General features: G+C 43.3%; 4 protein-coding genes across 11 annotated transcripts; 1 reads left to right on the top strand and 3 right to left on the bottom strand.

The window, feature by feature from the left end:
- Positions 1–1,306: 1,306 nt before the first annotated feature.
- Positions 1,307–3,361, bottom strand: Mlc-c (Myosin light chain cytoplasmic). 2 transcript variants are annotated; one of them, XM_011149048.3, is made up of 4 exons: positions 3,110–3,361; positions 2,961–2,988; positions 1,976–2,281; positions 1,307–1,897 (listed from the first exon to the last, which is right to left on the bottom strand). In XM_011149048.3, the coding sequence occupies exons 1-4, from the start codon at positions 3,110–3,112 to the stop codon at positions 1,791–1,793; spliced, it is 444 nt and encodes a 147-aa protein (XP_011147350.1). In that variant the 5' UTR covers positions 3,113–3,361; the 3' UTR covers positions 1,307–1,790. The 2 variants fall into 2 exon arrangements, with proteins under 2 accessions (XP_011147350.1, XP_011147349.1); XM_011149047.3 differs by lacking the exons at positions 2,961–2,988; positions 3,110–3,361 and adding an exon at positions 2,437–2,879.
- LOC105187911 (GATA zinc finger domain-containing protein 1) lies at positions 2,134–16,246 on the top strand. 2 transcript variants are annotated; one of them, XM_011149053.3, is made up of 4 exons: positions 2,134–2,298; positions 14,633–14,983; positions 15,104–15,306; positions 15,411–16,246. In XM_011149053.3, exons 2-4 carry the CDS (start codon positions 14,702–14,704, stop codon positions 15,622–15,624), a joined length of 699 nt encoding a protein of 232 aa, XP_011147355.1. In that variant the 5' UTR covers positions 2,134–2,298; positions 14,633–14,701; the 3' UTR covers positions 15,625–16,246. The 2 variants fall into 2 exon arrangements, with proteins under 2 accessions (XP_011147355.1, XP_025159691.1); XM_025303906.1 differs by lacking the exon at positions 2,134–2,298 and adding an exon at positions 3,555–3,746.
- On the bottom strand, positions 3,811–13,647 carry LOC105187908 (WD repeat, SAM and U-box domain-containing protein 1). 4 transcript variants are annotated; one of them, XM_019843481.2, is made up of 18 exons: positions 13,311–13,647; positions 11,126–11,265; positions 10,877–11,048; positions 10,567–10,712; positions 10,172–10,398; positions 9,678–9,916; positions 9,498–9,588; positions 9,310–9,416; positions 9,097–9,239; positions 8,830–9,022; positions 8,467–8,612; positions 8,021–8,244; positions 7,576–7,847; positions 7,401–7,491; positions 7,046–7,140; positions 6,816–6,977; positions 6,597–6,741; positions 3,811–6,352 (listed from the first exon to the last, which is right to left on the bottom strand). In XM_019843481.2, the coding sequence occupies exons 2-18, from the start codon at positions 11,230–11,232 to the stop codon at positions 6,192–6,194; spliced, it is 2,721 nt and encodes a 906-aa protein (XP_019699040.1). In that variant the 5' UTR covers positions 11,233–11,265; positions 13,311–13,647; the 3' UTR covers positions 3,811–6,191. The 4 variants fall into 4 exon arrangements, with proteins under 4 accessions (XP_019699040.1, XP_011147345.1, XP_025159690.1 ...); XM_011149043.3 differs by having other exon boundaries at positions 8,021–8,232; positions 13,311–13,646; XM_025303905.1 differs by lacking the exon at positions 13,311–13,647 and adding an exon at positions 12,876–13,267.
- Positions 16,247–16,500: 254 nt separating the features above from the next.
- Positions 16,501–18,922, bottom strand: or (AP-3 complex subunit sigma-2 or). Of its 3 annotated transcripts, none has more exons than XM_011149050.3 (4): positions 18,468–18,896; positions 18,175–18,388; positions 17,558–17,941; positions 16,501–16,685 (listed from the first exon to the last, which is right to left on the bottom strand). In XM_011149050.3, exons 2-4 carry the CDS (start codon positions 18,241–18,243, stop codon positions 16,563–16,565), a joined length of 576 nt encoding a protein of 191 aa, XP_011147352.1. In that variant the 5' UTR covers positions 18,244–18,388; positions 18,468–18,896; the 3' UTR covers positions 16,501–16,562. The 3 variants fall into 3 exon arrangements, with proteins under 3 accessions (XP_011147352.1, XP_011147353.1, XP_019699041.1); XM_011149051.3 differs by having other exon boundaries at positions 18,516–18,896; XM_019843482.2 differs by lacking the exon at positions 16,501–16,685 and adding an exon at positions 16,793–17,126 and having other exon boundaries at positions 18,175–18,922.
- Between the last annotated feature and the right edge of the window lie 7,575 nt (positions 18,923–26,497).

Below are 26,497 nucleotides of genomic sequence, written 5' to 3'. Positions count from 1 at the left end.
CACGGATCAGGACGCGAGATGCAAGATGGCGACTCGCAGGGAAGGCGAGGACAAAAATGGCGTAGTTAACGTTGCGTGCTGTCGCGCCGCAACTCCTACTCACCAATTACTGGAAATTAAACTCGGCATTATCGCGCCCTTTTTACTACTTTCACTATTACTTAACGACAGACTGGAATTAATATTCATACTTCTTTCTTCGTAAAATTTTGGCGGCTTTAAGTGCACTGCTCCACAACGAAATGTTCGCTGGAGTAGCGATCGACAAACTGCGACGACGGCGGCGTTCGCTATCTAAAGGCGTGTGAAAGACAGAAGTATTCTTCGCGGCGTTTACAGCAATACTGCTGGCAGCGCGACCGACGCCGACCTACCACCAGACGTATGCAGCAGCACGGTGTAGCGCCCCACGTCCCACGTGACGTCAGCCTAGATCCACCCGCGAATCAGACTCGTCGGCGGATTCCCACGTGTACGCACATGCGCCGTACACAGTTGCCTTTAAACGCGAATGATCGAACGATCCAGTAGCCGTCCGCCGTGCGCTTTGTCGTTTTTGCGATACTCTCACGTTGCGTCGCAGACTTTTCGAGACGTCGCGATTTTGCCTCTCGAGACATCTTTCTTGTTGTTTTTTCTTTCTCTCTGGCATAAATATAGGCGGAAATGCACTGCTCCGTGGCAGCAGCAATGATCGATCGATCGGCAGATGGATTCTAACGGTGACGATCCCGACGACCGACGACACGCGAGATACTTGATCTATTCTTTGTAGCTGCACTGTTTGAACTGGTGCAATAAGTTAGAGTGAGACAAATATAGGTTTTCTCACTCTAGCTTATTGCACCAACTCAGCAGCGCAGCTGCAAAGAACAGACCGGCTTGACTGAAAAGTATATCATGTATGTACAAACCGTTCTGTTTTATTTCTAGAAAGAAACATTCAACACTGCCTCACATCCAGTTCTTAGAGCCATCTTTTATTCATCGCGACGTACAATATTTCTTGCTTTGCACACACGCGTCTTGAGGACATAAATACGCTCATGCATAAATAAATAAAATGGATATTGCTCGTATACGCCGCGATGCATTTTTCTAGAGCGCGTGGAAGGTAGATGGAAGATTCTTGCACATACATTCTAACCACACAGAAGGTATATTGAACTCGATAGAGAGAGAGAGAGAGAGAGAGAGAGAGAGAGAGAGAGAGAGAGAGAGACAGAGAGAGACACAGACAGACAGAGAGAGAGAGAGAGAGAGAGGAGAGGGAAAGAGAGAAGGATGGAGAGAGGAAGGGATAGGCAGACAAGAAAACACGATTAAGGGTTACCAGCGTGAATCAAAATGCTCGGTCTTCGCCTTGGAGAAGAGCCCGCGTATAATCTCGGTTCTTCATTAAGTCTATCTCAAAAATTTGGAATGTCCGCGAAATTCGGATCTCTTGCTAAAGAGTGGCTTACTATCAATATCGCTAAATGCTCGTAAGTCGGAGTACGTCAAGGCACAATGCGCTAGATTGTTCTTTACCTACCATTGGTTAACTAATTTAGATCCTTATATAGAGAGGGTTAATCTCTTCTTCCCACATACATAACAAAATAGAGTGTTCGCGTTAGGATCTCCTCGAGATAAATCGCCGTATAGGTACACATGCTATGATATGATAATCCTCCAAAAGTAAACGCTTCAACAGACTCGGCAGATTACAGTGGTAAAGTAAAGGACGACGATATGATGATGATAATAATAATAATAATACTCTCTCTTGTACGCAGTTAAGTAGCTACTCAGCCGCACATCACCTGGCGGACAAAGTCTTCGTAATTGATATTACCCTGTGAATCTTCGTGACCTGCTAATAACGTTTCCACCTCCTCGTCACTGAGCTTCTCACCTGCAACGATACACACGACAATAATCTCACGCATCGATGATGATCGTCATGTGCTTTTCAGGAAAATCAAACGCATACCGAGCGTCGTCAGAAGATGTCGCAGCTCTGCAGAGGATATGAAGCCATTCCCATCTTTATCAAAGTGACGTAGACCTTCGATGAAGTCGTCCGCTGTGTCCGAGGTGCGGGCCTTACTGATCGCCTGGTAGATGGGCAAGAACACCTCGAAGCTGATGCGCTCGTCCGGCTTGTGCTGATGAGTGAACTTCTTCACGTCAGACTCGGTCGGGTTTTGTCCCAGAGCGCGCAGCGCGTCTCCAATTTGGGCCACGTGAATTTTCCCATCGCCACGGCTGTCAAACAACTGAAACGCCTCCTGGAATTCTACAGCGATACAACTGGTAAGCAAGACATGATACTCTATCTAAGTCATCGGGATCATCTTTCCGCTTTTTTTTTCCTGCCATCCTCGACATTCGTGCTGATGCGCGCCGTAATTAAAATCACCGTTCCGCTAAATCAGCAACAGGATTATTTACCCTCCATGGATGACATCATCCTGTGAGAGAGCTCTTGGTAGCTGTAGACATACATTTTCTTTCCCTCAAAGATAAGACTTATCAGCGGCACTGTCACACGCGATAACGTCAAGAACACACGTCACCGTAGCGACCGATCCCCTAATTCCTCGGCGTGTCGGCGGAGCACATGTACCACGAAGCGAGAGTGATCGGTCGACGGAGCAAGCTCGGCCGCGGGAGGAGGCAGGAGCGCGGCGATTAAGTCGACAAGTTGCGGCGGCGGCTTGCTTTCAAATACCGAGCCATAAAAGGCGATCCCCGATTCGCGGTATACCGCTCTTTACACCGGGCGATGCGTCTAAAAAGGCGATAATACTCTTGACCTGAATTGTGAGAACCCGAGGAGGAAAACGAGCGCGGCGCGGCGCAGCGCAACGCCGAGCCCCCCTCGCTCGCTCGCTCGCTCGCTCGTTCTTTCGTTCGCTCGCTCGCTCGCTCGCTCATGCAGACCTTTCTCGATCCGCCACGGTGCCTTCACTTACCCGCCAGCTGATCCTCGGAGTAAGACGCCTGCGAACATACACACGTAGCGACTCGTTTAGACGCATGCTCGGCAACACGCCGAATCGACGACGCGCCTCGCGCGTCCCGACTCCAGCCGTCGACGGCTGCTACCTCGTCGTGTACTCACCATCGTGAGTACTTCCGGTAATCCCAACAGCGACCAGTGACAGACGACACAATGCGAACTCACGTAACAGACGGTGCCCCGCGAGCTGTTGCGAACGAGCGAACACCGCTCCACTGCGGTGACGTAGCACAGCGGAAGTGAGTCACGACTGATTGGGAGATGGATCTTTCTCTCTCTCTCTCTCTCTCTCTCCCTCTTTTTTTGTTGCTCCCGCCCGTCGTTGTTCTCTCGTTCTCCTTCCTCGTGTGTGTTCGTACGTTCTTTCTTTTTTTCTTTCTTTCTTTCTTTCTTTCTCGCTTTCAAGTCGCCGCGGATCCGATCGCGAAAGTGCCCGAGGGCGATTGACGCGCGCGATCGAGCGAGCGTTAAAGAAACTCCGTCATCGCGATATGCTGACGGCGTGTTGCGATTTTCTCGCGATTACGCCTGACGGCTGGTGAAATTTCGGAGCCATGCGCGCCATCTGTCGGGCATCTTCGACGTCGCCGCGCGGCGCACCCGGCGACGGCACTGCGAGTCGCGTGGCTTTCTCTCTTCTCTGTGAATAGTTTGAATTCGGTCCCGGGTGGCACGTGATCTCAAAGTTTCAAATCGTGGCAATCGGGAGGAGGTTCGAAAAGTCGCAATGACGCATCCGGTAAGTTGCAGTTGAAGTGTCGAATTGTGCGCGCGATTTCGGAAGGAACGCACGGCAGTTGTTGTCGTAATGATCATTTTTATTATCCTTCTTTATTCTCGTACATATAGTTATACAGAAAAAGATCACGCTTATAACTGTAAAATCGCTTAACGCTCAAGCTCGATTGCGTCGGACTTTGCTCGATCGGCGCGATCGACGAATTACTCTCGATCTCGATCGCGCCTGCTTATACTCTAAGATCCACCTTCGACATACAGCAGGATTTCTCAAACGATTTCTCAATTATATCACAGAAATACAGACTTTGATACTCGAGTGAGACAGCTTGAAGACGCACAATTACAAAACTGTGTCCCGGGTGTGTAATCCGGGTGTGATCGGGAAAACTCGTACAAAACACGTAGAAATCTGTGCGTAAACGTTAGAATTAGAAACGATCGACAGCTTCGAGCTGTAAAATCACCTCGGGGATTCTCGGGTGAACTCTCGCAAAGAAAGATAAATCGACGATTCGCGTTCCTCCGAATGACGCGCACATGTAAGTATAGCGCGGTCTCCTTTCACGTTGTTTACAATTATATACGACTTCCGTTTAACGACTTTTGTTTATAGTATTTACGATTAATGTTAGAGTTAATATCGTGTGATAGTAAAATGAGTTGTCGCATCCCATCTGTCACAACTGATACTCGCTATCCCCGACACGTTTATATCGCCGATCTAACAAGTGTATATAACAAAAGGAACGTCGAGATAGCATTTACAACACTACTAATACTAGTAAATAATTCTGTGCTCGCAATGTTAGAATAACAATTGACGCGTTAGAAAGGGAGACTCCTACGTATATATAAATATGTCGCGGTGCCACTAATAAAAAATATCCAAAAACTGATATACATTTCAAGAGTTGTGAACAAAGCAATGTACCACCGTTGTGTCACACGCAAAACTACGCGCGACAATTAAAATACGTCTGTACGAACCTCAAAGTATATAATAAAGAGAATGAATGCACGTTAAAACGCGATGAGAGATGCTAGGGATTAGAAAATCGAGATATATCTTCAGTATTCCGAGAAATACGATAATTCCTCGCCGTATAATCTTATACATTAGGCACAAATATTCCTCTATACTACTAAGTAGCATATCCATTCTCTAAAACGTGTTTATAACGCGCAAGTTTACTTTTCTTTTTTCCTTTTTCATTAGTCTTTTTTTATCATTCATTAATTATTCTAAACTGAAAACTTGGTTTTCAGCTGCTTTCAATTGAAAAGTCTCAATACCGTGAGATGGGATAAAAACTTTGCAACTCCGCGCCATTGTAAAAATGGTATTTCGGCTCGTTTAGTAACATCTAGAGTAATGCTCAACAACCTTCTACGGAAATCACTTTCCTCGACACTAGAAGACGGTCCTCTAAAATTCTCCTTCCCGCCTGCAAAGTTGACCCTGTCGTTACAATCTTAGAGATCCGAAATTAGTTCTACTTGATATATCGGTACTCCGAGGAGAAGGTCTTATAAAATTCGGTCGGTAAACTCCCCTACGGGGAGCAGTCGAGTGTTTAACGGGAGAACGAGTTACTGGAATTATAAAAGATTTGAAAGAGATGCGAGATGCTGGAGAGTAGCAAAGACGCACGCCGCACTTGCGAGATGGTGCACGCCGATTCGGCCGAAATCCCGCTTGTACGTGTAGAACTAATATAAAATCCGAGGTATCTTCGATACCTCTCTCTCTCTCTCTCCCTCCCTCCCTCCCTCTCTCTCTCTCTCTCTCTCTCTATCTCTCTCTATCTATCTACATGTACGTATGTACGTTCGACTATTCCGTAATATCGATACTTAGACCAGCACTCCCACTATCCGTAATCTCAAGGATTGTCAATAAATTTGCGTTAACTTGTACTGTTGCTTTGCATCAGGTATCTGGATTGTTAGAGTATAGTACACGCGCCGTATCGTCGAATGTATTCGGAATTCTTTCAGCAATATTCGTTTCTAGACACTGGTCTTCTCTTTCTCTTCTTCCCTTTCTCCCAGATCGATGGTCAGATCAGAGCCATTCTGATATTAAGAGGATATGCAGTATCCTTAGAATGGGGTGATGTTAGAATCTCGGCGAATTGCGCAAAATTTGGGAATCGCAACGTCTCTTCATAAGCCGTACCTTTTGTAAGGTCACCGCTACATCTCTCGTATTTTTGCAAGCGTCTAATTGATCTTAGTCGGTCATATCTACGTCCGACGTTCGAAGTACCTTCTGATTCTTGGGAGTGAATATCACTGCGTCAAAGCCGCTGAACTTTGAGCCGCTCGAACTTACCGCGGAGTAAAGTCGTTTCTCGTGCATTCGGCGAGTTGCCGACACGTGCGTGTAGTATTCTCTGCTTTTCTCTTCTCGTATCGCAATGTGACGCGCAAATTTCGATCATTATTGCGGCCCTTCACCGTGCAGTAGGGTGAGTATAGCGTTTCTGAGAGCGATATTCGAAGTGAAGGAAGTGTCGTGCAACGGCTCGTTCGTCATCGGGCTCGTGTATTTACCGCACAGGAACCACTCGTTTATAGCCGCTCTCTCGTAGGTAAATCCGTCTGGAAACAATCGTCGATCAAATTTCAAGTATACTTTCGTCTCATGCTGTTTTGCTAAAAAAAAAAAAAACGTATGTTCAAACAAATGATTTGACGATGATCGTTGTTGGCCACAGTGAGATAACAAAAATCAAACAAATTTTTTTGCAACCGAGACTGATGTTCTGTAAAAAAACCTTGAATTATCTAGCTTTTGTAAAGAATTATTCGCGAGAGAAGATTTCGCTGTTTTACAATATTTTACCTGAACATTGCACAGGTTCTTTCATTATCTCGTGCGTTATGGGACACAGGTATTCATGGGGAATCTCAGACTCGTCTATACTCTCCGTGACATTGAAGTCCTCACGCTTTAGCCAATATAATTGCCTCTTCAGTATCTCCACCGCCTGTAAGGATCATTGACGTATCATTAAAAACGGATAGATAAGTAATAAAATAATCTCAATATTGTATACTCTACCTCTTCGTCGTCCTTGATGTCTAGTTTAGATATTAGTTCGTTTTCCGATATGGAGAGCAAGTGTCGTCCAGTCAATCTCAGAGGAAGCACTCTCCTGGCCAGTCTGGATAGCTCGATGTCGTTTAGCCATTTCAAAGTGTCGTGCACATTCCAGTCCGTCACCTGAATAAACAAAGCCTTGTCTAATTAAGTATCACTCGTCATTTCGCACATTTGTATACGAGACCGACCCTCTTCTTCTTGTTTCTCAGGCTGTCCATCAGATTGCTTTGTGACACTAATTGCTGCGGCACCTTCCAAACCAGAACGGTCTTGTCCAACGCACCTGGAAATATTGCCGTTAAGTATTCGCAAATGTTATTTCACGGATACATCTTTTTAATTGGTTTAATAGCAATCCGTAGGAATGTTTCGCATGCATATCCTTGTTTTCCACGTCATCATTCAAGATGGCTGCAGCGAGGAAACGAAAAGCCTTAGGATGGAAGATATGACAGGGACAGAAGAAAGCGAAGTACAGTGTAATTTTGCATCGGTAGCTTCTCGCGATAGTCGAAGCGAGTCAATCAGTGAAAGTTTCGAGACCTGTGGCGAAGAGAGTCGTATCTTCGGAAAATGCGCACGACGTGACGAGACTGTCGTGATCCTCCAAGACGTACAGGCAACTTCCGGAAAACTGAAAACACGTCGGGTCTCATACGTGTACGTGTACGTGTCGTGCTCATAGTTGTCGCCGAAAGCAATCGTCTTTGTCGCTCACCACGCTCCATATACGAGCTGTCCTGTCCGTCGCGACGCTACCCAGGACTTCCCCGTGAATGGGCGAGAAACGGACGCACATGACGTTGCCGCCGTGCCCGGCCAAGGATTTCTTCTCCTTGTAACGCGTCCCAGACTCGCTCGTTCCGATGCTGTCCGGATCGGCTGGTGGCTCGTTCGATATGATTACATGCCACAGTTTGACCAGCGAGTCGTTGCCACACGTCGCCAAGAGATACATTTGCTGGTCGACGTTCATGTCCGAGTTTCTGGCTGCAAACAATCGGTACATTGGTCGTCGATTATCGGCGGGCGGGAATTCATTTCCGAGAAATGAACAGTTTCTCGACGATACGTCTAACGAGTAAAAAAATTGATGCAATTTCTTTGCTCTGCGTCGTCGTGAAATGGTGATTCTTAGAGGGGGACTTCTGTTCTACACGCACTACACATCGTGGAGCTCGAAGTGGGGCTGAAGTCGCATCCCTGAACACCCAGATCGTGGCTGGCGTCGCAAACCATCAACGCCTCGCTGCCGTTCTTCTCGTCCAGGGTGTCGAACAGCCGCCAGGTGCCCTCGTTACACGCGGTTACCAAGTACCGAGAGTCGTGCGTGAACGCAATAGCCGATATCGCGTCAGCGTGTCCTTCGAAGACACTGTAACACGGCCTAGCGATTATTGTTATTGTTAATAGCAACAGAAGCCGAGACTGCTTACGTGATGCAATGATTCATAATTCGAGCTTGGCACTACGATTTAGATTGCGGGATTATAGGATAGATTTCGTGGTCGGGCTATTTATCGCACGAGGAGTCATCCCCTATTTATAAACTATGTCATGATGCCCCAATATTGATTTACTCTATTTTTTTCTCGTCGACTGTACGTACTGCAGCTCGTCCATGGTCTCCACGTCCCATAACGTGGTCTTCTCGTCGTCGCCGGCAGTGGCGATCTTCACGCCATCCGGTGACCAGCGGCACACCCGGATGCCGGTCCCAGAATTGACGAATGAGGACTTTGCCTGACCGCCGATCTGCCGGAAGGAATTGTCATGGAGAGGACGAGATTAAAGCTCTGATCACGCGCTGTTATACGTAGTTATGGCAACCCAGACAGCACTAATGTCCAAAACCGGGACATAAGAGGTTTTTCAGACGTCTTTAAGTCGTCTTTAAGTTTAAGGTGTCTGAAAGACGTCTTAAAGACGTCTTATGTCCCAGTTTCGGACATTGTGCTGTCTGGAAACTTACCTCCGTGTTCCAAACCAGAGTCGTGCCATCGAGCGAACAGGAAGCGAGCATCGTGCCGCACGGACTGAACTCCACGTAGTTGACACTGTAGGTGTGAGCATCGAGCGGACTGAAGGGCTTCTCCTGTATCTTGATCACCTCCTGCCCGTCCTCCTCTTCCGTCTCCACGCTCCATATGCGCACTAGTTTATCCCTGAGAACGACAGGAGATCGCGTTTATTTATTCGACCGTCTCGCTAGCCTCGTGATGGATTCTCGGAGACCAACCCTGAAGCTGAAGCTAAAAGATTGTTCCCATAGAAGGCAACGCTGTTCACCGCCCCGTTGTGCTCCTCCAGTCTTTGGATCAGTCTCACCTCGTTAGCGAAAGTTTCGACGTTCCTCATCACGTCTTGCTCGTGCATAGCGCTCTGTGGCGATGAACAATGTCGTTAATGCGAGCACTTCCGGAGAGCGTCATTTCGCCTCTCATCAGCTTACCTTTTCAGGATCACTCACGAACCACTTGGCGCCAATTCTCGAGAGCTCGGAATCGATATTCAGGTTTCCCGTCAGGTCCCACACGATCACCGATTTGTCATTGGAGCCTGTGCAATTGTACGAAGAGTCAGACGTCTGGAGAGGACACTCGACGCTCTTCTCGAAGAGCAGAGAGAGAGAGGTATTACCTGTCGCCAACAAGTTGCCGTCGCGTGAAAAAGCGCAGCAAGCGACGTATCTATTGTGACCGGACAGTATCGATGCAATTTTTCCCGAGCTCTAAGATTCAATCGGAGATCACCACGTGTTATTGTCTCTCTGTATACGGTATATCGGGAGTCAGGGAATCTACGCGTCGCGTTACTCACCGTCTCCCAAATTACTGCCGTTTTATCGAGGCTACAGCTGGCAATGTATAATCCGTTGCTGCTGAAACGGACGCAAGTTAAGGCACTGCTGTGCTTTTCCATCACTCTGCAAAGCTGTACAGTGGCAGTAGAAGGCTGGGCCTCGCATTTGTTCTGGCTCACCGTGACTTCCCACAGTTTCACATCGTGATCGTTGCCGCACGTTACCAGCTGATAAAGCTTGGTGTACGGCTCGTTACCTGCAAGCGCAATCATCTATCGCTGTCCAACGAGTGGATGAGTTATAAAAAACTAATTTATCTATAAGATTAAAAAAATATCTGATGCGCGCGATCTGAAGTAGCGCATTCCCTCGAACCTAATTGACCAGAACGCGCTATTGAAGAAAGCCCTTCCCCCGTGTGTGTGTGTGTGTGAAATCAGTTTTGCGTAACACATCTCTGGGGGACGTTAGAAAAATATCTCTATCGATCTATATCGCGATGTTTGCGTACACGTGACTTCCTGAAAACTCGAGAAGTCGCAGCAAACCACACCCATGTCGTGAGCATCGTCGATCGAAGCAAGTTCCGTGACGTCTTGATTGCTAGAGGTACAAGTGTCGATCAGTTCGGCAGTGGAGAATAGCTTGAGGACGCCCAGCGTGCACGTGGTGATGAGCCAGCAGGAGTCCGGCGAGAAGGCCACGCTCTGCACGGCACCCTCGTGCTTCTGAAAGCACCTGCAGACCAGAAACGAAGGTGATCAAAGGTGATCGGTGAAGAGAACCGGTAGAGCGAAATCCACGGTCATATCGTCACGCTCGACATCTTTTCTACTGTAACTTTCATCAAAGCCTCTTCTATAAAAAAAGAGCAAGGCGTCGCATCTGCGTGCGTTGCGATCTCACCTGATTAAATTGCGGTGAACCAGATCCCAGATGCAGACTTGGCCGTTATCTCCGGCGGTCGCGAGTAACGTCGAATCTGGCGAGAATCTGCATACCCTCACCGCTTCGCCGCCCACTTGAACCATGGCGTGTATCTTCGTCCCCGTCTTCGAGACGAAAGGAATTTCTATATGAATTTCTATACGAATTCTGTACGAATCTTGAGGTGGAATCTATCTCTTTCTCCTCCACCTTCTTCGGAAGAATTACACACAGGAACTTTCCCGTGTAATCGTGAGACGCGTTCTTCCGCGTGACTTCTTCAACTTACACGTAAATTCCAAAGCAACGTGGTACCGTCTATGCTGGACGTGGCTAGCATGGTGGATTGGGGGCTGATTTTGACCGCGGTAACGCCGTACTTGTGACCCATCAGCGGCGAAAAGTAAGCCTCCACGTAGCCAGTGCCGGGTTGCCATTCCCAAACTCGGACGCGTTTGTCCCTGCATGTTGAAGAGGAGTGAGCTCGCGGCTCGACGTCGTCGTACCGCGAAATTGCCTATCGATAACCGATATTTACCCGGATCCCGTTACCAGCACGCAATCGCCGGCGAAGTCGACGCTGTTTATATCGCTGGTGTAAACTGTGAGAGTCTGCAAGACTTGCACGTCGCCTATGGCAGTCATGGCTGTTTTTCTTCAGATTAACGGGGTTCTTAGCTGTAAAGACACGTTTAACGATTAATCAGCTGTTTTCGCTCTTGTCGGTGTCAATCGCCCTACGAGAGAGTGTCTGTCGCGTCTGTCGCTCTTTAAGCGTCGGACTTTAAGCGTCCGTGCCTCTCCCAAGTCAACGTACTACTATAAGGAGCGATCGCATTGATATCGCTGTCGTGAGTGGAATGATCACTGATTAGGAAACCGAGGCCGGGCGGTCTTGTGCGTCGGAATAACGATGACTATATTCCGCCGCGGTTCGATGATATCAAATTATCATGACTGGTCGTGGACATATTTCATGTGTTCCGTCGTCAGAGGCATATCTCGGTCCTAGTTGTCACACACAGCAATGTCGTGCCGGGTAATGAGCCGCAGGTCGGTAGGTACCTTCGCTTTAACCTTCGCTCCCAGAGCGCTCGCAAACGTAGGCACGCGTTTCTCAATAATATATTGTGTTCCGAATCGACTAACTGTTCTACAGGTGGGCACACGTAAGGCAGCAGGTCTCTAAGTTTCTAAAAGTCAGGCAGCCTTGGCATTGACAATCGCTATATGTCCTCGTGTATTCTCATTCTCTCGGTCGATTTGCATTAATTTCCTCGCTATCTGGCGTAATTGGCGACCCCCCGGAATCGAGACAGAACGCATCGCCGTGTTCGTCAAGTATTTACCGTGATCTTGTTGTTCAATTATCAGCGTCGCTATCAGGAGTAGCTACACCATCGCGTCATCGCGCAAAGGCCCGGTTTTTTAATTTCCAGAGTTGTTGTTCAGTTCGCGGCGGAAACCGCGGAACTCCCACACGCGCGGAAATTAATCCCAATTATCGACGCCGTTTGCGGGGGAATAAATAAAACGCCCCCGACTTGGCGGTAGCGCGGTAGCATAGTTCCATCGCCAACGCTGACGTGTACATTAGGGCTATCGATTGTATTTATCTGCTTTATCTGCACGGAATGGACGTAATAAACATTATTACCTCGTTCGCGATCGCTAGCCTGGATATCAAAAAGGACTCGTCGTTGAAGTTTACCCGTGAGACGTGTAGCATTAACAATCAGATAAACAGTTTGTCCGACCCACGCAACCGCACAACGACGTGTTCAAAGCAACATGATGCGATAAGGAGAGACTGCGGTGACGCGTACGATGTTACACATTTTATGCGCGAGTGTGCAAGCTGCAATAATCGCTAGATGCGTCACGGGAGATATTAAACGCGCGATGGTCATCGCGTATAATTTTACATCCATAAACGTATATTGTTGTGACGAATATGTGAAGTATATTACCGTCAATTCGGCTATCTTTTAATATTTCGTAGATAACATATATATATATGTATATATATATATATATATATATCATAATCTCTCGCAATACGCGATATTAAAACATACGGGTGTCTATCCGAAATTATACACGCGATAAACATGTACACATGATAAGAAATGTACAGAAAATTAAGGATATCACTCTAGGTGCACTGCCGGGTTTGGCGCTAATCAATATATTCGCCAAACTAGAATTCGCACATTCGCAATCGCGAATTCGAAAACAAACCGCGTCAGGTCGAACCGCGGGGTTGAATGACTCGGAAATGTACGTACATATCTATTAATATCTCCCCGTATTAATCGTCCGGCACGAAAATAGCTATTTCATAACAATTCATCCGTTACACTTTGCGTGGGATCGTCGCCGTTACATCTAACCCGTTAACGAGCCAATGAGCCTCTCTGTGTGACTGAGCGGTAAATGAAGGATAAATCAAGCGTGCACGAGTCGCCGCCGCTCTCGTGTCGGTCGCTCTCGCTAGTTACGCACTCACTAAATCGCGACGACTTTTTGTCATGGTTTAATCGCTCGCCAATTCTATTCTTTCACGTTTACACACGACGTAGGGAGCACGAGTTGCGTAATTCTTGCGAATTTCTCGCGTTTCGTTTTACTGTGCATTTACTGTGCGTGTATATTACTGTCTCTCTCTCTCTTTCTCTTCCTCTTCCTCTTCCTCTCTCTCTCTCTCTCTCTCTAGTACTCACTCGTAGCAAAGGCACATGTTCCAGACACTAGTAGACAGCTCTCACAGTGCTTCGTTGTTCTTATCGGCAAATATGCGCAGAGTACATGATTTCGCGTCGGTCGGCCGTAATTCTGAGCTACACGTCGCGTAGCAGTGATGTCACATTATTTATTACGATTGTAGTGCTCCTCTGCCGACGAGACACTTCGAACAGGATACCCCGGACAGGGCACCTGTCACAATGAAGTTAAAGGCGCTAAACGCATGTCCACTGGCCGACCAGATCGATATTACAGAGGCGTAACGCGAGATATAAACGGCGCTGCCTGGAGAATGCAGCGTTAACGTTTATTTTTTGCCTTTTTTTTTTCACAATCCCGCTGGAGCGGAGCACAATATCTTTGCAATTATGCGGTTGCGCTTGTCGTAACAGGCTCGGATGTTGTAAATTTTTTTTTGTCATCGCGCTAGGAGTGATAGGGGTATTATATAATAATAACAGTTTGTTGCGTTTTACATTTTGACTCACCAACTCGCGATTACACGAGTACATTGCTTTTGATACGTGTAATGTGAGATATATCAATTTTACTATTTTCTCAGAATTATAAATCTATTTATAAACGGCGAAATTGAACGGGTGTGTGATGCTGAATATTTTGTTTTTAGAAAAATGATATGATGAATTTTTCTAGCTACAAACTGCTTGTAACGTATCGAATGCGATGAAAAATTTAAGTTATATTTATTTCAAGTAGACAAATGTTGCTGAGATTCTGGAGGATGTAAGAAATAAGAAATTTCGTGACTCAATAAAAAATAACAAATTATTATTGCAAAGTTCATAGTCCAATTACGGTAAGTATTACATCTTATCCGAATCTTACGCGAAACGTGCAAAAGGTGAATAATTATTTTATTAATTTACTTGGGTTATCATTTTTAAAATATTATACGTATATATATATATATTTATTTGTTTATATAAAATTTGCTGGAGTTTATATCAGACGCAACACATTCGAGTCGTAAGGTCTGTTCATTTTAGTTGCACTGCTACAAGTGCACTTTTTGCGTTAAAAGTGTTGCAAGTGTAAATATAGTCCAAGTCCAACTGTCTAGGAAAAAGACGAAAGAGAAGAGAGATAAAATTCAAATGCAAGTGTATCTAAAATAATAAAAATTCACTAGAATATCCGCGATATTGTTGGCACGTGCCAAAATTAACAAACACGTGCGAAAATTGACAATTGTCAATCAGCAGTTGTAAAATGGCGAGTCGCACGTCAATGCATGCTCGTAAGTAAGATAATAGTAAGGTTGGAATGTTGTGACTGACAGCGGAGTTTGGAGTCGCTTGATTCTGCTCTTCGTGAACCTCTCATCAGTACAAACAGCGAGAATTGTCAGATGCCACTCGGTAATAAGCCAGAATGTACGAAATGCGGGACCCGCGAGACTCCGCTCTGGCATTCCACCGAAGCCGGTAACCTGTGCAACGCCTGCCTGGAAGACGAACGTAATGCCGAGGCAAACGCGTGTCCCAAAACAGACGAGGAAGATAAAAGCGGCAACACACTGAAACCCACCAGGAGAAGCACGAGGATAACAAGATACTGCAACTCCAAGTCTGCCGGACATCACAAGGTGGTGCCTAAAGGCAAAGGTCGCAGGAACTTGTTCAAGAAAACTGTGCGTGAACTTCCCAGTTGCTCTAAACAGTCTAGTTCTTGATGTACCTAAAAGGGCTAAAATTTTTGAAGCTTTAGTAGATTATATTTTTTCTATGCATAAAATTAAATTTGCTTACAGCCTATAAAAGCACCTACAGCTACTGCAACTCCAGTTACTAGTAATTTTGTATTCTACAAAGGTACATATTTTCAAGTCGGTGATATAGTATCTATGCAAGATATAGATGGGGGTATTTATTATGCTCAGATACGTGGCTTATTGATAGATCAATATTGTGAAAAAAGTGCCGCTATCACTTGGTTATTACCTACCACAACGAGGTAATTTTTTTTTATCTTGTCAAGTTTCATTTCAATATCCTTTGTACAATTCTTTGTTGCGTATGTGAACATATTTATTAACATTGAGTGATATCTTTTTGCAGCCCTCCACCAGAGGAAGGATTTGTTCCTGAAACATATATAATTGGACCAGAAGAGGACTTACCACGAAAATTAGAGTGCATGGAATTTGTGATGCATGCTCCATCGGATTATTATAAACTGAGGAACACGCCTTATCCACCACCGCTTACAGAAAAAGGAATGGGTTATATATGGACAACTCTTAGAAACGAAATGGCTATATCTAAAAAGTGAAAGTAATGATGAGGTCATGTTAGAACTATAGTATCTGATTTTGCCTTAAATTTAGTCTATAAAATTACTTTCTGTAATACTGACAAAACTTTTGCAAAATTATTTTTAGTTCAGTGTCTTATAATTAGCAGTATTTTTAATAATAGAACTATAAACTTTTGTCAAAGTACTGATATAACAAAGATATTTTGTATAATTTTATATGTATATATTATATATTTTGTAGTATCGAGTCTTAGTTAAACAATCAACCGAGCTAGAAACTAGATTTCAGATACACAGTTTAAACTATAATAGTACAGTATAGGAAAAGATTAGTCTATACAGCATTATTGTATATAAAATGGAAGTAATTTTAAGAAGCGGAAAATAATACGCATTGCTAGCTTTTGCATTAAATATATTTTCATTACAACTTAACATATTGGTGCTTTGTATTTCTGACAAATATGCTTCTCACACAAGATAAATTGCTAGACTATTTTGGAAAAACTGATGTCACAGTTGAAATCGTATGAATTCGATATCTTTTCTTTACATATATATTTTCTAGCATTCGTTTACGTATAAAATGGTAAGAACCATCCTCACAATTGCCTGATCTTTTTCTTTTGTACATATAAATTTTCTTAGGATTTATACAAGTATTCTCAACTTATACAAGTATTCCTTCGCTTTTCCTCTCTCTCTCTCTCTCCAATTTACTTTTCTATTCGTATAAATTATATTTCAAGAATGACAGCATCAAACAGTGATTTATCTGTGGTCTCTAACTCTGGTATCGCTGTGACGGGATATACGGAGGTAGTAGGCAGCAATGGTGCATTCTCGTTTGCTCGAAGGGAAGGGAAAAGTGTCCTCGGCGCGGTGGTGGTGTCGGTTACGTTCGGGATGACAGAAGAGACCAGTCAGCTGGGAGCCAACGAAGTAACGGCTGGTCAGAATTTGAGGTCTTTTATGGCTTGCGGCAAGTCAGGCAGCTTCATATCCTTTATTTGTTGCGGTATATTCATATTCTTCACTGCCGAGACAGCACGCGCCGGCGCTGCTGTGATTCCCGCCTGCACACACCACATACGGATGGAAGAAGCGGAAAACGGACAAATACAGGAGGATTTAGTGAATGCTAGTTCGATTAGCTTGGGAGCGAAGGCAAATGACGGGTAGCTACACAATATGACGATATTTATTATTTTCACAGAGCATTGCGATACGTATACATTATCAAGGCACTCATTAATGGAGCGGACATTTACAAACATTAATTGCGTCACCATGCGTGTTACGAACGCTCTCATACTGCTTTGCGAAGCTACCAAGGACTTTGATATATTTTCGAGTTTTTTTGTAAAATAAAGAAAGAAAAAACGAGCGAATCACATTATATGCAAAAATGAAATTGTACAAAGTGGCCCAATTTTCTACTGCCGATTTACTTAAGGAGGGGGCCCCAGAAGGACAAACGGACGGGGTGAGCAAGATCGTCCGGATTTGTAAGTCCCCTAAAATTGATGTTACGTCGATCAGTCCTATCTAGCAACTACATCAAGTTTGCTCTACAGATCGTTCCTATAGCATGCACAGCTAGCGTCCAACAGACTGCTTTGAGCAGTCAATATTTTCAAGCCGAGTGAAAAAGTGAACACATTTGCAAAGTTGGCCGCACTAGGTCAAAACGCGTATCGCTAGCATTCTTATTTAATGAAGTGGGATTTGATGAATTTAAGCATAAAAACTTGTAAAATTTATTCACTATAGACGTAGGTTGACGATCCTAACTGTGATCCATTATTGTGTTGTGATATATTTATAGTTGTAAAATATTTAATCAAGAAGATACATCAGAGAGAAATATATTTAAGAGAAGTTTGAAATAAATGAGTAGATCACGATTAAGAAAGTTCTGGGACACAACATTGTAAGGTGTACTTACCTCTTGCTTTTCTAATTTATTTTGATCTTCAATCCTTGTGAGAATTTCAGTCATGTTGGTCTCGAGAACCATACCACCCATTACCAATTCATTAAGTATATAATGAACTTTGTCCACATGAAAAATGAGATCAAGTTCGCACACATTCTCAAAACATTTGTCTAAGGTTTCAACAAAGACTTGTATTAGATCTAAGATTCCTAATTCTGATTCTGAACTATCAACACAGAACACAAAGTAAAGTGTGGCATAGTGTCGGTAGATCAGTTTGTAGTCGGATCCACCGATCAAACTACCACCTTCCAAGAAATTGCATACATTATCGTCTCTCTTTGACACAAGTTGGAACGTTTCTTTTATTATCTGTTGCTGCATATCCTCATTCTGAAGCAGAAAAAGTACTTATCATGTAAATCTATATAAATGTTTGCTGCATTGTATTATTCTTTTACAGCATTGCAATTTACTTTTGGGTATTTCGATATAAAGCTGTAAATTACAGTGATACGTTGTACTCAATTTAAATCCAATTATTTTGAAGGAATTCAGAAATGATTGTACATCTTATAAACACTGAAGAAGAAAGGTCTAAGCGAATAGCAATGGTGTATACTTACAAAGTACTGGTAAAACTTGGAAAGGCGAGGTTTCCCATGGTTATTAAAAACCAAAATTGCCTTAATCATGTTTATCAACGTTGGAATCAACGCTCGTTATTCGACCTTATAGTAATCCTATTACTAAGCTCAAAACGTACTGTCATTGGTTTGCGCAAGGTTATGTTCCATATTCCCGACTAGTTTCCAGTGTAATAGCTCGCATTATATTTCCCTGTTGTGTTATGAAGCAAAGCTTTATCACTGTTGTATATTCTTGTTGTCCGTCCACTATTGATAATGGTGAATAATACCCAACAAAAAGAAAGTCTCCACAAGGTTAAGCAGCTGTCAACACGTACATCGTGCATATATCGAAGTGAAGATACAACAATCTTTGACAGATAGACGGATAAGTTTTGTTCTTTCTTTATACAAAACAAATAATTATCCTCTTGATGTTTTCAAATTCCATTAATCTCTATAATAATACACTTCAATTTACGTTATTAAATTAAATAATTATTTTTCCGCTATATACTATCAGCTCTCAGTTCAGTTCGGTATATGGCTTTAGGTAGAAGGGTGTACCCATACGCCATTCTCCAGATACTATCAGCTCTGCTATCAGAGAGAAACCTGAGAGCGGCCACCGGGTTGAAACGCTTCTTCCGACGCTCCCCTGAAAAAATGTGTGCACACTACGCCCGTTTGACGATAACGGCAAAGTGTGCAAAGGTTTTTGTTCTTCCTTACTTTACTTCTTTATGGAAGATAGTAAGATAGAAAAGCATAGACGATCAATCGCTCTCTATCTTTGTCGCGCCACCGATGAGCGTACGTGTTGCAAAAGGAGATACAAGGTCTGTTCGTTTTCGTTGCACTGTTGAATTGGTGCAATAAGTTAAAGTGAGACAAATATAGATTTTCTCACTCTAACTTATTGCACTAGTTCAGCAGTGCAGCGAAAACAAACAGACCTACGATCTCAATCACGAGCAAAAGCGTCCCGGCGTAATCGGCCCGGTAGCCGCTCGCAGGTTTTTCTCTGATACTATTTGAATGCAAAAGTCCGTTAGTTTTGTCGTCGAGCTGCACTACTTGAAAAATGACGATTCCTCTGATCTGCCGTTGAGTCGTATTCCTCAATTTGTCGATAGAAATGCTAGCGCCCCGTAGGATCACATCGTTAGATGGCGCCAGGTGGACCGTTAGTCGCGTTGTCACAGGTCATGTAAATCAGCTCTTACGAAGTCAATGGTAACGAAAATCTCCGCTGTACGTCGCCACTAGTTTGGAAGAGCTCGTTTAAATATTTTGAATCTTACCCGTCGTTTATATTGAGATATTGAGATCCTGAGGCTCTGTTAATGATGCAACGTTGATACTAAGGTAAGCAATATTGTAACGTTACCTGTCATTTAAGAAACAACAAAGTCTAGATTAAGAGATTTGAAAAGCTACATGACGTAAGCAACGTAATACGCTCATTCAGTTTCAAAATAATGCCAACACAATGTTCGATATTATGCGATAAAGAGAACGACAGGTTAGTTGAAAATAAAATCGATATAATTTCTGCAAATTCGTTCGAATACGGCTAAGAATCGGTATAACTTCGAATTGAATTTAATTTTCGATATTATAAGCATAAAGATGGTTATGTTCGAATCATGGTTTTTCTCCATAACCACAAACAAGATAAAGATCATTTTCGCGTACCTGTTGCATCGAAATCTGAACTTAAGAGCTGAAGTTACGACGATATTATTGTGTTTGAAATGCCTGATATTTATGAGAGAAACGATAATCGCAGCAGTTAAATTGCGTTAACAGGATATTTAGGTATCTCAGGCCCAGTTCCACAACTTGCTTTAAACTCCGTTTAAAGCAAGTTGTAGAACTGGACCTTAGAGACACTGTGACGGTATATTTAGATGTCTTAGAGATCATTCAGCTTATTTATTCGACACAACATATCTTCTCATGTACACATAGACACGTTATACACATATAGACGTCAGAATAAACATTAAATAGTTAACAACGAATTCGTTACTCTGTTGACGTTGAATATCTCTTATCTCTATCGTTAATTCATACGACCCACCAATAATATATATATATGTATATATATATAATATACCTTGTGACCATATTTATTCTGTGATTTTCTTAACGCTTATAATATAGAAGTCGTTTGGTTGCAATCGCGTCGCGTAAATCTCGCATAAATTTCCTCACAATCCGAATACAATCTCAAAGCGAAATTCGACTGGCGATTCTCAGTGCCGGCGTTGCGCGTTCGAGTACGCAAAAACAAATATATATCTGTGTATTTATATATACGTATATTATATATGTGGAAAATAGTGCGGCCCTCTCCCCCTTCACTGTCTTTGCTCGTAGAGACAGATTTTATGTCGAGTTGTTTGATCTCCAGTGATTTTAACCGCACTATACGCGCATGATAACACCTAAAAGCAAGGAACAAGGCTCTAATATAAGTCTGTCGTTAAATCTCTCACTTCTTCCTCTTCTTCTTCTTCTTTTTTTTTCTCGATTACTACACAGGCATGAAAGTCGGACCCATACACCAGCTTGTTAAGATATCTACGATATGACGATACGACGACAACGTTAAATAGGTACAGACTTACAGACTGCGATTTTACAACGAGTGCGATAGGCTGCTGCCGAAACTATAATACAACGACAAATACATAGACAAGCGTCGTCCAATACCTTCCTAATGAAGAAATTTCTCGGTGATTTTTCTTTTCTTTTTTTTTTCTTTCTTTTTTTTCTGAGTAACCGATCGAACGCCTAGTTTCCCCGTATCTCTCATTGCTCTTTTTTACGCGCGGTCGATTTCGATATTCGCCAATGTCCTTCTTGGTAGACGGATTTTTCAACGAGACAAAAACCGACCGATCGATCGATCCTATGAATTTGTCGAATGCAGGGAAGGTTTTGCACTTTTTTTTCATTGCTTATTGTCTGTTCACAATAGCAGCGGCCGACGAATAGTTCGCTAATTTGCGTCATCCTTTCCTCTCTTTCCTCTTCGCCTTTCATTTTTTTTTCTTTTTTTTTTTTTTCTATAACACATTCAATGCGGAAGCATCGTTGCAGGCGATGGCAACCGAATAACGCACGACGAATACTTGCAGCTCAATTTGATTCACGTGTTTTTACTTTTCACAAGACTGTTCACTGTGCTTTTTTTGCAAAAATTAAAAATCGTCAGAAATTGTCAAAAACTCATCTATGAAATTAATTAACATTTTACATCCTCAAGATTATAAGGATGAATTTAATATTATTTTAATTCCGTTTTATTTCCGCTTGCCTTTAGCAACTTGTCGTCTCACATGTGTCACTAGCAGTCGAGTAATTTCATCCGTGCTTCCCGTGAAATAAAATACAATATAGTTAATTTATGCTATGAAACAACTATATAGTTTCGTTATATCTGGATCAACGAATTATTTAACTGTAGCTCTGTAAGGCTCTGCAGAAAATTTCCCCGAATGAGTACAAGAGTGCAGAAAAAGAAATCCTCTCGCGTCATATGATCTCCGTTCTCAAAAAAGTGATTAGGAAAATTTGCGATCCGTTTTCTCAATTCGCTCATCTCTTTACAGAACTTTTTTCCTCCTGTGAGAATCGACAGTGCCAACGACTGTGCGAATTGTACCGTACCTGCCGCGACGCCCAAGTAGCAGCCAAATTTCGATATCACGATTCGTTTGTCAGGTATGTGGTAGTAGTTGTACGTTAACAGTTGCGGCGCGATCGGTGCGATCGCGTTATTTCGCGTAATTTCATTGCCGGAAGCACGTGGCCGCGTGTGATCGACGAGGCTCGTAGCGTATAGCGTATCCGCGCGGTGCGTTTTACACAGATTCTCTCCTTACGATTCTCGCTTCGATTAACAACACAGTCACGTTGATTGCATCTGCAATTCGTACGATTAAGCCTGCTCGGCCGCCGGCCGAGTAGTCGATATGAGTCGGGCTGAATAGAGTTACACACGAGAGACTTACACGAATAATTATCGCGAATGTCGTACATACTTTTTCGTAGTTTCCGATCGGAAAACGAGAGTGCCGTTGCGCTCGAGTCGTTTCTCGCTGTTTCTCTCGAAAGCCGGTGGACTCGTATTGTGCTATTGAGAAGGTAACTCGCGTTATTACGGGTTAAACTCTTGCGTTGGAGTCCGGGATCTGAATTCGTCGTAACCCACGCATCGCGCAATATCAATTGTGCGTGTTTTAGTCCTTTCAACATTGATGATTTAAGTATAACGTGTCATTTCTATTAACGCTGTACCTACAGTGTAGGTAACTTTTCAGATTATTTCAACAAATGCAAATAAGAAATATATATAATCAGACTGGTGGATAGGAGAATATCTTTTCTTTTCAATAATTTTCTCAGGAGATAAACGCGTTCTAAAGCTTCTTGAGAAAAAAGTATTACAAATGTGACTTGATATTCTTGATAACAGAAAAGAGGTTATTTAATGTATAAATATGTGTTTTAAGGCCGATTTGCTCCAAGAACGAGATTCTCCACGATCGAAGGAATTCTTATTTCCAAGCCGTCGAGAGAGTTGGGCTTTAATACATCATTACACCTAATTTATCGCGCAACACGCATTAAGAGGGCGAGCCGTTGATATGTTATCTTCTTCTAATAGAAGATATGTTATCGTCGTGTTGACTGCACGTCGCTAATTCACATTGCTCAAGCGTGCACGGTTGCCCATTAAATTCCAACGCAAGAGATTAACGACGTGTAACCGCGTGTTGTAGATACAACTTATCCTTCTCGCGCGCAAATTTCAGAGAAAAGTCGGATTTTTGGTGGCTCTTTTTTTCTAAATGGAACTTTATGTTCAACCGTCAAATGATCCTTCACATCGGTTATTTTTCCGGGAAGAGCGTAGAACACTCGTGATGATAAATTTTGTCACGTAACATATGTGGACAAAAATAAGCTCTCTCCTCTTCGAGCTCAATCGTTGAAACAATTATAACCGCGAATGTTCACACATACATACCCACACACACACACACATACACACACACACGTGCGCGTACACACATACCATACGCATATACAGACATACGCACGCGTAGATATTGCGCAGGAGAGTAAATTTTGAAATGTGAGAAGATCCACCGAGATCCGCAGAGAGTCGGTGGTGCAACATCCTTCAAGGTATCTCAGCGGCGACAACGTTCGATTCGTTCGTTAGTTTTACTATATTTACACACAAGGGAACGAGATTGGTGAAATATACTGTGCGATATAGCTATGCCATATAGTACAACATCGAATCACGAGTAGTGGAGAATGCTGTTACTGTTATTGTTATTCTTACGTAATGAGAGATAATAATAACGTCACATGTAAAACTAATAACAATGGCACAACGGTGCCGTAAAATATGCAAACGGCAGAAAGAGACGCAAGATAAACGCGAAGAACGAATAGAACAAAACTCGATTTTATCGGACGAAAAATAGAGTCCTAATTCGCGCGGCTCGAAAAATCGTCACAATTTCGGCTCGTTCGCTTTTCTCACATTACTTGGTTTCTCTCTTTTCCCTCTTATCACTTCGTCCTTTCTCTCGTTGTCGTACTTTCCCTCGCTCTCCTCTCTCCCTTTAGATATCCTTACGACATTCTTAAATATTTATATATGTATATCGACAGGACGAGCGTTGGCAAGGAATTCGCGAATCGAATTGACTCGCGCTTCGTACCGGGAGTAGGTGCGTAAAAAGACTTTTACGGCCCTGTGTGTTTCGGAATCCGCAGTGGAAAGCTGTAGTCTAATCCCACAAAATAAACCGCAATCGGGCGCTCGTTGCTTCTAACTCTTTCCCGTGCGCACTTATCACGGACCCCTTTTGTATTATTGTATTATTTGTTCAATTATACAAGAACAAGAACCGGACACCCTTGATCAACAAAAAACTCCAAACTCTGCGTGTAATTAATCCTCGATCACACAACTGTGCGCTCTTGGTAACACCGTATATATATTCACACAAGCAAACGCGCTATAATCACGTACGTCTCTTACGTATAATTACTACTAGTTTGGATCATCGACTCGGCGAATACCTCCCGCGAAAGTAGCCTAGTAGCTTAGGATCTCAACAAGTGTTTATACCCGGCTTGCCTATACGTACAAGGTACACTCGGTTGTACACACGAACAGCAGCGAGATGCGCCGTCTGCAATAAATACACGACAATTCTTTTTCCTCTTTTTCTTTTTTTTTTTTTATCTTTTTGCGCGTTTTCCGAGCAATCACATTTATACGAAGATACATCACACAGATAGAATGACACGGATAGACGGATCGCGTACGTTCGTGCGCGAGTAACGATACACACACACACATATATATAATGTATATATAAGCTACGCTATTCTCTATATTGCTTCTACGAACGTTCTATTTTCTTCGGGGTCCGGTCGCGCGCGATTTTCATGCTCCTTCTCATTCCCGAAGCTGTGTAGCTCAGTAACAAATAAATCATCACTACTAGAGTTTCCCGCGGCGAATCCTCATAGAGTTTATCATATGATTCGCAAATCCCGCGAACGCTTCGTGCATCCCGTCTTCTATTTGCCTCTCTTTCTCTCTCTCTCTCTCTCTCTCTCTCTCTCCCCCTCCCTCTCCTTCTCCTTCTCTTTCCTTTTCTTAACATAGGCTTAGATACTATTCTCCGTCGCGACAAATTTCACGACGTTCTCCGTAAATTCTTCTGAGAGTGTGCGAAAAATCGGGGAGAAACGAAAATTTTAACGTCGAAGAATTTAGTCCGGAGAGACGCCGGAATTTGCATTCGCGTGCGTAAGCTCGGACCGTTTTGTTTTCACGGCTTACTTTTCCTCCGCCCTCTCTCACTCTCTCTCTCTCTCTCTCTCTCTCTCCCTTTCTTTATTCTCACCTGCGACGATGAGATCTCGCGAATTCTCGGTAAATCGCACGCGCCAGAGCGCCTCGCGTGAAAAAAGTCGCGTCGTTTCGCGACGAAAGAGCGAATGTGCGGTTGCCGTATGCAAAACTTGCGAGAAACTCTTCATGGCACCCGATTGTCGCCGGTCTTCCTGCAGCCATTCAGGGAGACCAAATCGGGCGGTTCTCTTAATGAGACTAAATTTATCGTAAAATTTCGTCGTCACGCCATGAGGAACGCGCCGGGCGTTCTCGTGCGGTTTACCGAGCGCGAGCGATTACCGTCGCGACTCGTCTTCGTTCCTCGTCCTTGCACGTCGATATAATTCTTATCTCTATATTCTTTGGAACAATCGTATATTATTTATAATATTACGTATAATCTTCCGATGCTGTAATTTCTTCGCGCGTAGAGTCATGTCTTCGGTATGTTTTCTTGCATCTGTTATCTTAGATATATCTTTTTGTTTTCTTTTTTTTTTCTTTTTCCTTGTGTTTCTCCTCTTTTTTTTTTTTATACGATGACCCTTACGGTATCCTGTGAGGGCTTTTCGGGCGTTCCGAATGCAAAGGGCGAACTCGACTTTGATTTGCCTCGGTCGATTTCGCTCTTTATATCCGAAACGCGTGACACTTACGGGAACCTAAAAGCTTCTTGCGTTGTAATAATTAGTAACTGCCGCGTCGTATTTGGCCTCCTCCTCTATTATGTATTCTCGAAACACGATTTAATATGCGGATATATATCTATCTATCGCACGCTACGATATAACGAGATTGTTTCCTTCTGCTTTCTCTCGCGACTACCTAGAGTCGCTCGGGCGTTTTCATCTATCGATTATTTGTCTATTACATACAATACACGAACATACACTCCATATTATATCCAGCTTGGATTTATCCAGAAGCATTCGAGAACGTGAGAGATCTGTCGAGTCTGCCTTCGAACGTTTACAGAGAGCGCGACTTGTGTGCTTACAGAATATATTATTTTTTTTTTTTATAAACACCAAGCGTGTTGTGCGACTTCTTCGAATCTGTTTATATGAGAGGGTCGTTCGCATTTTCCTCACCGGTGGTGACGACAGACTATTTGTGAAAACGTTACTCGATTACAAATGATTTTACATTTACATCATCTTTATCGCATTTTTCCAAACGTTATCAAGTGCGTGTCAACGGTTGTGCTTATTGTCGATGTTTGTAGCTCCTTATTATTTATGAAATTAAAAGTACAAGTATATTCGTATATCGACATAAAGTAAGAGAGAAAATAAAATGAAGTTGTCGTAATTCTAATAGTAATAAAAGTAAAAGTAAAATTAGAATTATAGAAAATGTTGAGAATACTCTCTTCTA

The sequence above is a fragment of the Harpegnathos saltator genome, unplaced genomic scaffold (genome assembly GCF_003227715.2).
Source record: "Harpegnathos saltator strain DR-91 unplaced genomic scaffold, Hsal_v8.6 scaffold58, whole genome shotgun sequence".
Lineage (NCBI taxonomy): Eukaryota > Metazoa > Arthropoda > Insecta > Hymenoptera > Formicidae > Harpegnathos > Harpegnathos saltator.
The sequence above is the reverse complement of the archived record's forward strand: the minus strand, read 5'-3'. Positions and strand labels throughout refer to the sequence as shown.

Coding starts and splice junctions, on each gene's coding strand:
- or (XM_011149050.3), bottom strand. CDS start 18,243: ATGATTAAGGCAATTTTGGTTTTTAATAACCATGGGAAACCTCGCCTT. Junction 17,942..18,174: donor CCAAGTTTTACCAGTACTTT/GTAAGTATACAC, acceptor TTTCTGCTTCAG/AATGAGGATATGCAGCAACA. Junction 16,686..17,557: donor ATAAATTAGAAAAGCAAGAG/GTAAGTACACCT, acceptor TGGTGTGTGCAG/GCGGGAATCACAGCAGCGCC.
- LOC105187908 (XM_019843481.2), bottom strand. CDS start 11,232: ATGACTGCCATAGGCGACGTGCAAGTCTTGCAGACTCTCACAGTTTAC. Junction 9,417..9,497: donor CGGCAACTTGTTGGCGACAG/GTAATACCTCTC, acceptor ACAATTGCACAG/GCTCCAATGACAAATCGGTG. Junction 7,848..8,020: donor TTCGAGCTCCACGATGTGTA/GTGCGTGTAGAA, acceptor GATTGTTTGCAG/CCAGAAACTCGGACATGAAC.
- Mlc-c (XM_011149047.3), bottom strand. CDS start 2,491: ATGTATGTCTACAGCTACCAAGAGCTCTCTCACAGGATGATGTCATCC. Junction 2,282..2,436: donor GATGATGTCATCCATGGAGG/GTAAATAATCCT, acceptor GTATCGCTGTAG/AATTCCAGGAGGCGTTTCAG. Junction 1,898..1,975: donor ACATCTTCTGACGACGCTCG/GTATGCGTTTGA, acceptor GTATCGTTGCAG/GTGAGAAGCTCAGTGACGAG.
- LOC105187911 (XM_025303906.1), top strand. Junction 14,984..15,103: donor GGAACTTGTTCAAGAAAACT/GTGCGTGAACTT, acceptor ATTTGCTTACAG/CCTATAAAAGCACCTACAGC. Junction 15,307..15,410: donor TTATTACCTACCACAACGAG/GTAATTTTTTTT, acceptor ATCTTTTTGCAG/CCCTCCACCAGAGGAAGGAT.